At 55.4% G+C, this 13,025-nt stretch overlaps 1 protein-coding gene across 1 annotated transcript in view; it reads left to right on the forward strand.

Moving 5' to 3' along the window:
* The window catches only part of LOC150020504 (interleukin-10 receptor subunit beta-like), a 40,295-nt gene that overhangs the window by 4,561 nt on the left and 22,709 nt on the right, over positions 1–13,025 (forward strand). Inside the window, exons 4-5 of the mRNA XM_090271423.1 lie at positions 506–666; positions 5,467–5,635. Coding sequence (XP_090127549.1) covers positions 506–666; positions 5,467–5,635 — 330 coding nt within the window. The remainder of the gene's footprint in view (positions 1–505; positions 667–5,466; positions 5,636–13,025) is intronic.

The raw sequence follows: 13,025 nt of genomic DNA on the forward strand, positions 1-13,025 counted from the left end.
CATGTAACAGGGTCCGGGTAACAAGGGCTGAATTGCAGCGCGGGGTATGTGTGTGTGTGTGTGTGTGTGTGTGTGTACTAGTTCAGTTTATACTTGTGTGTTTACACACATAGAGCAGAGATAAAGGGGTTGACCACATTCAGGAACAGTTATCTGCAGTGTCTGATATTTCTCCCTTTGTCATGTATTATGATTGTAATGTGGAAAGAAGTCATCTTTAGCTCTGTGTTTAGAATGGAGCCTGAAAACTGGGAACACGCTGGCTTCCCTCCCAAAATCTGTGCTCCATTTCCCGGGGTAATATTAGGCAATCCACCTCTGTTGGACCCAGTTTTTCACCAGCTGAAAAAATAAGAAATGAAATAATGCTTCTGAAAAAATAAAAAGTAAACAAAGCCCATGGCTCGGGGAGGACCGCGGGCGGCTGGGCGGCCGGACGGGGGTGAGGCCACCGCAGGAGAGCAGGCGCAGCGGCTGATGGGCCCGGGCTCTGTCTCCTCAACAGTGGATCTGGAGCCTCCGAAGTTTGAGATTGTTGGCTTCACGGACCACATCGACGTGATCCTGGAGTTCCCGGCCACCCTGTCCGAGGCGCCAGACGGGGGGGACCTGTGGCTTCACTCACCGCTGATCATCGAAGCACAGTCAGAGGGGCTCGTGAAGATCGTAAGTGGCCAGAACACGAGTGGGCACATCTGACGCTCTTCTTTTTCTTTTCTTTTTTTTTTTTTTTTAAAAACAAAGGTATTTATAATGACTTGAATAATTAGATCTAAAGGGTCTGGGTCAGGATGGTCTGATTTCGGGAAAACATTCTCCAGAGTTTATCATGGAAACCCATGGACTTAGCCCAGCAGCGCGGTCTTCTTTCAGAGAAATGGCCACGTGCAAGGGACTCACAGGAGAGAGGCATGGGGGGTTGGGGGAGACCAGGGCCTCTCAGCGTGCCAGGGCGGGCTCTTCTTTGACACGGACACGTGGGGCGCCGCCCACAGGACCCTCTGTCTCTCCTACTCCTGCCCTTGGCCCTTGAAACGAAGGGGCTCTCTCCAGCAATTCTCTCCTCTCTTGATTCCCCCGAAGGTGTTGGCTAAATGTCAGTAACCCAGGCGTTTCTGGCAGAGGGTGCAGGAAGTCGGGGGTCCTGAGGCTGGGGGGCTGAGAAACGGCAGGGAGCTGGGATGCAGTGACGGAGCCGGGAGTAGAAGGGGTAAGGTCAGGGAGGTCATGGGCCCGGATCTGGAGCGAGACGGAGGCCCCTGGAGGCCCCGAGGCTTCTGCAGGGCATCCTGGCTAGGGTGCTAAGAAGAGACCACAGGCTGATGGAGCAGGAAGAGGAGGTACCCAAAGCTAAACCTGGTGCACCCAGAAGAGAACACAAAAGTGTAGTGCCCACTGGGCACGTAGGTGCCAGCCAGCCGACCACTGGAGGGCCAGTGATGCCCCTGATCGGCGTGGGTGGCACCTAGGCGAGATGAAAGGGACGCTAAAGAAAAAACCCCGAGAGGCTTGGTGCTCGTCTCCAGCCTCTGACACGGAGCGGCGGTAAGACGGAGCGGCCATGCCTGTGGTGGAGAGCAGAGCGTCCGTCTCACGGCCCTGGAAGCCCCTGGCCGCCACAGCTGTGTCCCCGACAGGACTGGTGGGGCTTTGCAAGCTGATCTGGCTGCCCTGGTAACCTCTGCCAGGAGGCGGGCAGCTGAGAGAGCCTGCGACGTTGGCAAAGACAGCCGTGTGGAGTAGCAGCTCGTGCTTACGAATGAGACGGAGGAGCCGACGGAGGGTTGGAGCCCCAAGGGACACGGAGCATGGGACGGGGAACTAGTGCCGTTCTGAAGAGTCGGCTTCCCCCCCAGAAGGACAGTCACCTGATGCCCCGCTCGGGACCAACTGGCGCAGGCCTCAGAGAGAATCCGGATTCTGCGCGCGGTGCATTGGATTTCCGTTTATTCCGCATCTGTATGATGGACCCGTTGGCCTGCAGGCTGTGGATAAACACAGAGACGCGGGCGCTGTGGTCCCGGGGGCGCCGGAACGGTGCTGAGCACCAAACCCCCTCGGGGAGGCCCTTCGAGTCCTCTCTGATGGCGTAGAAACGGGTCCCGTGGCTCCAGGTGAGAACCTCAGAATCAGACTGAAAGGAACCAGAGAACAGGGGTTCTTCCGGGACCCACACGTGTGATCCTGATCATCTTTGTCATCTGGACGCACATTTGATGCCCGGGCCCTGGTGATAGGGCACACGCCCACCACCTGCCCGGGCGACAGCGCGGGGCTGCGCGGTCATACCTGTGTGGATGAGGTTTAAGTCACAGCCTAAACGTGCCTGGCGCACAGAAGCTCAGGAGGAAAGAGGAAGCTGGGCCTCGCTCAGCCTCGTTGCGCGGTCGCATCTGCCTTGAGGCCTTTGGAGGTAACCTGCAGATGGGTCTGGTGGCCCGGAGGGATGAGGGCGTGACCGTTGTGGTGGGGAGAGTTCTGGCATGGGTTCCAGGGAAAGACAAAGCCTTTTCTCAGGACCCTGCGCCCGCCCGGCTGCCAGGAAAACAGACTGCAAAGCCAACTCCGCCTGCCCCCACCCCCCATTTTCTGCCCTTCGACAGACCTCTCCGCGTATCTTGCAAAGACAAAATTCACAGCCAAAGGGCACCTTGTGCCAGCTTCCTCGTCCTGAGCACTCCGCTGGGCCACTGTGGAGCCCCCGACCCAGTCGTTTGTTTCTCTCCAGACAGCCCTTTGGACACCCTCGACAGCAGCTGTGGGAGTGACGGGGATGGAACTGCCTGCAAGAACTGAAGACCTACAGAAGCTTTCTACTTTCTCATTTTTCCCGTGGTCGTACGTAGCCTGCCCGGCGCTGGGTGATCATTCTGTGCACGCACATGTTACAAAGACAACCACCATGTTAATAAAATATTCCCTCTGGAACCCTGAGGAAGGAAAAAGGAGCCCGTAGGGGTAACGGCAGAGGTGCTGAGACCGGCAGAGAGGCTATCGGGATGGTAACTACTTAATATAGGACAGAGCAAATTGCAAAGTTATTACAGCTTTTTCTTTAATATCCACCTGGATTATAATCGACCCCCTAAGCCTTTGATTAGGAGAAGGAGTCACCAGCAGTGGAGGCAGAGTAAGCTGCTGTCCCTCAGGGCTGAGCCGAGTCTCAGTAAAGATCACGTCCCAGTCACACCTAGCTTACATACACCCTGGGAGCTACCACCTCTCTGTTTTCTGACTCTTTCTAAAATAAGAGACTTACCAGGCTGTTGACAAAGCTGTAAGAGGGAAGCTGCAGTTAATAAGCACCTTCTTTAATGAAAACCTGTCTTTAAATTAAATTAGGTCAAGCCCTGGCTGGTGTGGCTCAGTGGACTGAGTGCCGGCCTGCAAACCAGAGGGTCGCCGGTTCGATTCCCAGTCAGGGCACAGGCCTGGGTTGCACATCAGGTCCCCAGTTGGGGTCGTGCGAGAGGCAACCGCACATTGAACGTTTCTCTCCCTCTCTTTCTCCCTCCCTTCCCCTCTCTCTAAAAATAAGTGGAATATTTTTTAAAAATTAAATTAGGTCGAGAAAAGAAAGGAGGCTGCGGGGTTTCCAGGAGACAGACGCGTGGGCCGGGCCACTGGGCAGCAGTCAGAGGCGCTCACGCTGCTGATCATACATTGACACGTGGCGCCAGCAGCATTTTTGGACGGACTGGTGCAATGTGGTGGAAAGAGAGAAATTAGGACTTCGGCACTTCCGGCCCGAGCACCTGGGTACATGGCGATGCCATTATTTACAACGGGGACGGTTGTGGACCGAGCGGCGGGCGGCTCGCCGGCCATCGGCAGCTGGGCCGGGGACACGTTGAATCTGAGCTGCCTGAAGGTATCCAGGACGAGAGGCTGAGCAGGAGCTGAACACCCTGTGTCTGCAGTTCAGGTCCAGCCGCCAGCCAGAGAGATGCCCTGGGGCGCTGCTGGCCTCTGAGAGCTGGGAATGTCCTCAGACCGGGGAGGTCACCTGGGATGGCCCTGCAGAGGGGTGGGAGGAGTCTGAGACAGCCCTGGGGGACTCCTAAATGCGGGGATTAGCAGGTGAGGAGGAAGAGCAAAGGAGGCTGAGAATGAGTGATGTCCTCAGCCGGGAGAAGGAAGTTCCAGAAGGAGAGCGGTCTAGCGAGCCAAATGCCGTAACTGGGGCTTGGCATGGACTATATCGGCTTTAGGAACATGGGGCTCAGGGCGACCTTGATGTGGGGGTTTGGGGGGTCCTGGGTGCAAGAAAGGGAGAGGTCGGAAGCAGCTGAGGGGAGCAAACGTGTCTGGGAGGCCGTTCTCGAAAAGAAGGCGGGGGTGTCATGGCAGCTGGAGTGGGAGGCGGGGTCAGGGGAGGGGCTTCTGAAGAAGGGGAGGAGTCACAGCGTGTTCGTGTGCGGGTGGAGTGCTCCCGTGGGGGTGGCTGGAGCAACATCCCAGGGAGATGAGAGTGGGTGGTGTTCCGTGAGCACCAGAAGCCTGGCCTTGGCTGGGACCCGGGGCTGGGGGTCAGGCAGAGGCTGAGGCTCCAGGCGAACAGGTGGGGCTGGCATCTCGGACAGTTGGCTCACCGGTGTTGCTTGGTGACCCTTAAACACGGGCCCACTGCAAGGTGCCACCCCCCACCCCCACCCCGCGGCTCTTGCTGGCTTCTGTCCCTTCTTTCTTCCTTATTGTTTATTTGCCATGCATGAGCTTTTAGTCTGCTGGTTTGTCTTTCAATAATTCTCCCTCCTTTCGGATAGAAACTTGCAGAAAAATGCTATTGTAGAAGGCTGGTCTATGAGCTGCCAGAAATCCTAATTTATAAAGCTAGTGAGAATGTACTTTGAAAACTCTTAAGTCATTACACAAAAGAACCTTCGTAACCTCTTTCTGTTCCCAACATGGAACAGAACTACCCAGGGAAGGAGAGGCAAGGGGTCTTAAGGGAGAAGACAGGAACCAGACATCAGCCTCAGGTCTGCCACAGACACGCTGTGTGGCCTTGGGGAAGTTCCTTAACCACTCTGAGCCAGAGTTTGCTCATCTGGAGAATGGGAACAGTGTCTACTTTGCAGACTGTTTGGATAGACCCGTGAGTTCATATCAATAAAAGCGTGTTCTGAAACGTTAAGTAGATCCATACTTCTGATAAAACAAGGTGATCTTATTGCAAGGTGGGGCAAGTTTGCAAAGGTGACTTCTTGGAGCCCTTCACTCCTCCTTGGGCCTTTTTCGCCTCATTTGTAAGACGAGGTGTCATGGTTTAAAATGCGATGTGTGCAGTACTTTTGTGATAAACTGCTTGCCCCAAGTGACTAACAAATACTTCTTGCTGAGCCTCTGATCTTTCTCTTTTTAAGATTTGAAGACAAATCCCTAAAGATGGTATTAGTGCCTGCCTCTAAACAAAAATCTCCTCCAAGGTCTACTGATTTTGTGTTTGTTTGTTTATTTTTACAGTATATACTCAAAATAAATGGAAGCACCACTGGGAATTTCACGTATGTCCTGGACAAGTTAATTCCAAACACAACCTACTGTGTGTCTGTTTACTTTGACCCCAGGGGTCTGGACAGAATAAGAAGGTCTCCCTTGAAGTGTACCCGCCTTCAACCTGAACGGGAATCAGGTAGGACAGTTTTCAAACATGCATGTTTTGCTTTTACTCCGAGGAAAACGCTACGTAAAGAAAAGACTCGGCACGTCGGGGGGCACTGTCACTTCCCGGTGGGCGGTCTCCGCGCAGTGGCCGGTCACTTCTGTGTTGCCACGCCACGGGGACATCCAGGTACCTCCTGCAGGGGAATGGCTTTTCCTCCAGGGAGGCGGGGCCCAGTTCAGTTCGCTGCGCCCTTAGCCAGGGCATTGCCCAAGCCCAGTGCCAGGGGCGGCGGGGATGTCGTGGGCAGGTGCAGCCTCGGCGCAGCTTGGGGACCTGGCCTGACTCTCGGCAAGGCTGCCTGTAGCTCGGATGGCAGGGGCCCCGCCTGGGTGGCCGAGGTCGCCACTGATGATGCCGAAAGCCCCTGTTTAAACGGCGTCGGAACAGTAAACAGTGTGACCCCGCACCTCCCTCCCAATGGAGAACTTGGCCGTGAGAACACACAGGCTTAGGAATAGGGACTGTCACTGTTTTCTCAGAGAGTCACTCGGTCTCCAGCTGTGTGGCCTAAAGGGAAGAGTTGTGACCGTCTGCCCCAGAGAAGCCTTTCGGAATTTCCCAACCCCAGGGACAGTTTCTCTAAAGGCGTGGTTTCCCAGAGTGAAAGTGGGGTACGGTGAGGTGCGTGAGGAGGGCCCGTGCGGGACATGGCTTCCGTGCGGCTGGGTGAGCTGCTGGGCGTGACTTGGTTCCCTAGCACCCCTCGGAGTCAAGGGGCGCCCAGACCAATGTTGAAAGGTCATCTCAAACCTTCGGCGTCAGTTACCTTCACAACGTCCCTTAGATGTGGGCACCCCCAAAACTGGGCACAGATTCTTCATGCCAGTAGCTCTTCCAAAAACAAACCCTGAACGAATTTCCACGTGGATGTCCTAACAGCAGGCCTCTGGCGCCCGCCCGGGGGGGTTCCAGGAGTTGGGCAGACCCCCCAGGATAAGGGCTCAGTCCCACGAGGCTGCCCCCACGACAGCGGCCAGTCCCAAGGCCTCGGTCCCCAGGCTGCCCACCCTTCTGTCCAGCCCCGCTGCCGAGGCCCAGGCCCCAGACCGCCCTCCAGGTGCCGGAAGTCCCTGCAGCGCCCGGGGAGCTCAGGGAGGCGCTGCGCTCGGGGTTCCCAGTTCATAGAAGGGGCACAGAGGCCCGGCCAGAGGAAGAGGCTCAGGGTCTGGAAGGGCCCCAAGTGCTGGAGTCTGTTCTCTCAGAGTCGGGGTGCACTGAGATGGGTTTGGGGACCCGGAAACCTGCAGGCCTTGTTGTCCGGCATTTTGTTGGGTTCCGTATGTGTGCGCGACTGATGAACACATTGGCCATCGGTGAGGGACTCATCTCTCATCCCTCCCCCCTCCCTAGGGGTCAGTTGCCACCCCCTAGTCACACCTGGGTTTCTCTGGGACCAGCCCCCATCCCTTCAGCCGCCTCCGCAGCATAAACTCAGATGTGGCCCCAGAGGCACTTCTGCGGCTCGTTACTCAGGACATTCCAAGGACTGGAAGTTCCGTGCCGAGAACCGGGAACAGAGGCCACATGCTGGATGATGATGATGATGACGTCGTGATCTCGCAAATAAAGTTGGATAACCAACCGAATGAAGAAACTATTTTTCTACTCAAGAACACTTCCATTCTTCAAATATTTGGGTCCACCTGCGCCCCCAGGCCGCACCACCCCATTTTCCGCAGCAGCTCAGTGTCCCACGATATAAGTCAATTCCGACACAGTCCGTTGGGTTGGCCAAAAGGTTCATTTCGTTCTTTCCATAGGATGGCTCTAGTAGTGTTTAGCTGACTTTAGCTTCATTTGAAACAATGTTGTTAGGTTGTATTGTTACAGCTGTCACAGCAGCATGCATTTAAACAAAAATTTTTCAAAATGGGTGAATTTTTGTGCAGCCATTTTAATATTGAAGATGGAAGAAAATACGCAACACTTTTGGTGTATTCTTTATTATTTCAAGAAAAGCAACAATGAAACGGACACGCAAAAGGAAAGATCTGTGCCGTGTGCGGAGAAGGCGCTGTGACTCATTGAATGGGTCAGAAATGGTTTGTGAAGTGTCTTGTACTACCTACTGACATTTTGGCCAAACAATTCTTTGCTGTGAGACTGTCTTGTGCACTGGAAGGTGTTTAGCAGCAGCCCCGGCCTCTGCCCACTGGAGCCCATAGCGGGAGATCGCTGACATACTCAGTACATCCAAATCAATACAGTTGTTGGTGAAAATGAAAAATTTTCAGGTGGGCTTTTTGGCCAACCTGATACCTGGAGACGGAGACAGGCCCGCAGGTGAAAGGCTCCGTCCCACGAGACTGCCCTGCCCCCACCCTTCAAACGCCAGGCACAAGTCCACGAGTCTCCTGGGCTGCAGACCGACCGGACCGCTGAGGAATCGCAGGTTCCCAGAAGCCTCCTCGGGTTTGATAATTTGCCTGAACGGCTGACGAAACTCAGGAAACCGGTTCACTCACTAGATTTCTGGTTTCTTATAAAAAGGCACAGCTCAGGAGCAGCCAGACGGGGGAGCCGTGGGGCCGGGTGTGGGGGAAGGGCTGGGAGCTCCCAGGCCCGCTCTGCTCGGGGCCAGGCACCTGCCCGGAGTTTTGATGTGCTCAAACCTCTGAACCCAGTCATTGAGGATTTTTATGGAGGCTTCGCCATGTGGGCGTGACTGAGCCCATCCTTGGCCATGGGTGATGACTTCTCCCTCAGCACCTCCCGAGAGGTGGGACTGAAAGTTCCAGCCCTCTAGGCACAGGGCTGGGTCCCCTGGCAAGCAGCCCCCCTCCTTGGAGCTTGGCAAAGCCATTCATTTTTATCAGCTCAGGCCTGGCCAGAGGGACTTGTTGTGAGCTGTGAAAGACAGCCTTTCACCTTCTCGGCCCCATCACGGGGGACAGCCCACAGACCTCTAGGCCCGGAATTGGGCCAAAGCCCACATATATATTTCTACTAAAAAGCACAATATCACACTAACAGAACCTCAGCCGGGGGACGGTAAAGAACAAAACCCTGCCGGGCCAATGCCAAGACCTGCCTGGCTTCCCGACGCAGCTCAGGGATGGACAGCCGCCCGCCCCGCAACTAGAAGGGAGCGCCGATGACCTGTGCCAAGTGGGACATTGTCAGGGCCCAAGGGCAGGGCCCCCACAATGGAAGAGCAGGTGACTGTGGAGGCTGAGGCCCCCTGCCCCACCCCGGGGGGGTCTTCTCAGGCAGACTCCGCCTCCCTAGCCAGGGACTCTCAGACTCTCAGACTGAGGGGCTTTAAACTCGCCTCCTGGGAAGGCTGCAAGGCTGCAGTTCGGTTACTCGGTTCGGGTTTGGTGACCGTGACTTAGGAAAGGTGACTCCATTCTGGCTGTTTCTGACCATCTTCACAATCCCCGTAGACGGCAGAGGTTGGCCCTGTTTCCCAGGTGACTCAGCGGAAGAGAAGCCGAGGGGACAGCCCGTGACAGGTGCTGCTGGGCCAGAGCCCCCGGCCCCCAGGCGGCTGGAGTGCTGGCCACTGTCCTCGCTGCCCTTGCCATTCCTGCTCAGAGGTCAGCCCCCGTGGCCCGTAGGGGGCCCACGTTCCTCTTCCCTCTCCTGTATCTGTCTCGCCTGAGGCTGTGATTACATTAATATCAGGGAAGGTCTTTCTGGAGACTTAAGATTTAGTCACATTAAACGAAAACCTGGAGAGGCAAGCGAGGGTTTGTGGAGCCACATGCTGGCTGGTAAAGGACCGGCGCTGGGACATGCCGTCCAAGCCGCCAGCAGCCGGGCGAGGCGGAGGAGACGGCGTGCCTGCCACCCCGGGGCTGGCGGGCTTTCATACGGTGAGTCTGGGGAAGGCAGATGTAAGCTGTTTTGAAAGCACTTGCAGTGGCTGCAGATAAGGGAGCAGGGGGCAGGTGCGCAGTCCCCAAGGAAGAGCGCGCCCCTTCCTGGCTGCTGGTGGGCAGCCCCGTGCATGAGTGAGCAGGAGCTGGAGGTGGGCTGCTGAGCCGGCCTCTGTGCGCGGCCTCGCTGTTGCCCACGGCTGTCGGCCGGACACTGCAGTTTTCTCGTCGTCCCCCTTTCCGGCCCGTGGTCATTTCATGGAGGACAGCTCAGACTTTCTCTCTGGGCGTTATTGTCACGTAACTGCTGACTTCTTCTCAGTCCGGCTGGACTTAGGGAGTCAAGTTATTATCAGTCAGAATGTGGAAATTTTCCAGAAGGAATTTGGACAAGACTGTAAGGGGCAGCTCATACCAGGACGAAGACAGTTGGGCAGAGCCTGGATCTGGGGTCCTGGCGTGACCAGGGTCCACCTTGGGGTGACCCAGGCGTTGATTCAGGCAGACCCCCATTACCCCCTTCTTCCCGCCTGCAGTGCACACCCACATGTGGCAGCCGAGCGTTTGACACGTGGCCGGTGTTGTCACAGGGGAGAACCGGGACCCACCCCCCTGCCTCTGACACTGTTTCTGCACGTGCTGACGTGGACCGATGCTTAGCTTGGAGACGAACAGCGTGTTCATACAAGAATCCCAGGAACTCACTTCTAGAGACACACACCCTGACCTTCAGGCGTCCCAGGTCCGGGAGATTCGCTGACTTTCAGCCGTGGGTTTAGGGTGACGTGGAGCCAGGGTGACTAAACCAGGATGACGCACCTGGGCCATCACCTGCTGGATGGACGGTGCTCGCCTGCACGTGGAGGACTTTGCATCCCCCTCCCCTGGTCTCTGTCCTGTGCCCCTCCCCCTCCTCATACAACCTCTGCCTCCGCTGAGCGGGGGGAAGGGCTTTGAGATGTGAGTCCCCACCCTCCAGGTGGCCGGCACTTGGAAATAAACCCCTCTCCTTTGCACCAGCACCCGCCTCTCCAGTCCTGGCTTCCGCAGCGCTGGGCAGCCCAACCTGCGTTTCGGTCACCGTGGGACTCAGAAGCGGAGGGGTGTTTTCAGTTTTGACCAATTGAATTTAAGCAGTCACGTATGGCCGGGGGCTACTGTATTGGACAGTGCTGTCAGAGGACGTAATTATAAAAACTAAACCTCTCGGGTTTTTTTTTAAGAATTTTTTTTTTGTTTATTTATTTGAGAGAGAGGGGAAAGGAGAAAGAGGGGGAGAGAAACATCACCGTGTGGTTGCCTCTCACTCACGCCCCCAACCGGGGACCTGACGTGCAACCTAGTCATGTGCCCTGACTGGGAATCGAACCAGCGACACTTGGCTCACAGGCTGACTAAACCTCTCATTTTTATCATTTTTTCATAAATGGATACTTGGATGACTTTCTGTTTTTATTTTTGTATCCAGCAGTTTATCCAGCCACTGCTCCTTTTACGTCTCCTTCACCACCAGAGCCACGGGCCTGTATTCCCGCCTGCGATCGTCTGTCGGATTTATGTTGACATAAAGCCACCTAATTTTTCATCCACAGAGTCATCAGAATCTGCCCAAATCGGAGGACTGGTAACTGTGCTCCTGATAGCAGCCGTCTTCGGAACCACCCTGGTGACGCTGAGGCGGGTCGGGTACATCTGCTTACGAAACGTGCTGCCCAAGGTGTTGGTACGTCGTCTCTCTTTAATTTCTGTCTTTAGTTTTTGTTTTCACTTAAGAGTTTTTATTCTCTACTTGAATATTCGCCCAGCCGAAAACCCCATTTCCTAAAAACGCCAAGGTGTTTCAGCACCCCGGCTTCTTCTCCGTCCTGTGAACAGGTGTCCCGCACCTTCTAGCTGCTTCTCTACTTGATCTGCGTGTTATTTTCAGTGCTCCCTGCGTGTCCCGTGGGCGTGCGTGTGTCCTCTCCCCCTTCACCAGCTCCCCGCTGTGCAGTGTTGGGGTTGATTTCTTTCTCTTTATTTCCTTTCTTTTCTTTTTTCTTTTCTTTTTCTTTTTTCTATTTTTTTTTGGCCGTTAAGAATCACGCAGTGGACGTTTTCATACAGCTCCCCTTTCCATTTCGGATGACCTCAGTGGAACACATCCACAAGGTGGATTTCTCTGCCAAAAAGACAAGTCACTTATGGCAGCAGAGGTGACAGGTCATGGGGAGGGCACATCGCTCCAGAGCTCGGGTGACACCGAGTCATCACTTCCACTGCTGCTTTCTGTCCAGTTGGCGTGGGTGTCTCAGTCACCAGCACTCGCTCTCCTCTGTGTGACGTTCGCTGCCCGTGAGTCTCGTGTCTGCTCCATGCTGCCCGAGGCTCAGCGATCCTCTTCGGCCTGAGCGCGCCCCGTGCTTCTGACACCGCCTTGAGTCTTGTCCCTCGTCTGTCATTGTCCCCACCCCACTGCTGGCTTTCTGTAGTTGTTGTGCCATTTTTCATTCAGAAATATCTTATTTTTTTAACAGCCGCCTATTTAAATATTCCTCCACAGTTGATAAAACTGGACTTTTTTTCTTTTTTCCCTTATCGTTTTTGCTGGTTGGGGGTGGGTTGGAGGACCGTTTGTCGGGTTGGTGTGTGTGCTTTTCAAGGTTTTATCTACCACGGGCATTGGAACTTGGCCCGTGGCTGTGCCTTACATCGCAGGGGCCAGGTTCCACCCGCCCTGTAATGTGAAAGGCGAGGCCACTAATGTCTCAGAAGGCAGCATGGGAGATCCTTTGTGGCTTTGGGATACGGAAGGTTCTCAGACACAAAGAGCAAAAACCATAAAGGAGGAACGTGGATACATTTTCGTACCTTCAAACGAAGAATTTCCTTTTTTCAAATGTAAATGGTAAAACCACAGACTGGAGGAAAATATATGTAACAAATAATGGACACATGATTAGCATTCAGATTGCATAAGAGCTCCTATGAATCAAGAAGAAAGAGGAACACCCCAATAGAAGACTCCCCCAGTCCCGGGCCGGGTCTGGATAGAGCAGGGAGGAGCCAGTTTGCGGGGTGCAGCGACCCAGGCAGGCTGTAGGCGGGCAGAGGCCCGGAGGATGCTGACCGCAGTTCCGGGCCTGGGCAGGGAATCTCCTGACCACCCTCCATGTGGCCGGCCCCGCCAGCACCGCCTGGAGACCGGGTGAGACTCAGCCTCTCCTCGGGCTCCTGAGCTCGCCCACCTGTGTGCCCGGGAGACTTTTCTTCCAAGGGCTGGGAGAGAGTGCGCCCCAGCCTCCGTTGTCCCGGACCCTTTGGGGGTCCACCCAGGAGGCTTTGACCCCCGTGCCGGTGGTTCCCCACAGTCTCTCCTCACCCGCAGTTCTCAGCGCCCTCCAGAAGGTCTTGGCCATCCGGAATGGCAGTCCGTCCAGCCTGCACACACGGAGCAGGAAGGGCGGAGCCGCGGGCCACCTGCCTGGTTTGAAAGCCAGGTTCCTGGGTTGTTTGTGAGCCTTGGGCCGGCTTCTTAGCCTGCTGCCTCTTCTCTT

The sequence above is a fragment of the Furipterus horrens genome, unplaced genomic scaffold (assembly GCF_987537825.1).
Source record: "Furipterus horrens unplaced genomic scaffold, mFurHor1.1.pri manual_scaffold_1, whole genome shotgun sequence".
Lineage (NCBI taxonomy): Eukaryota > Metazoa > Chordata > Mammalia > Chiroptera > Furipteridae > Furipterus > Furipterus horrens.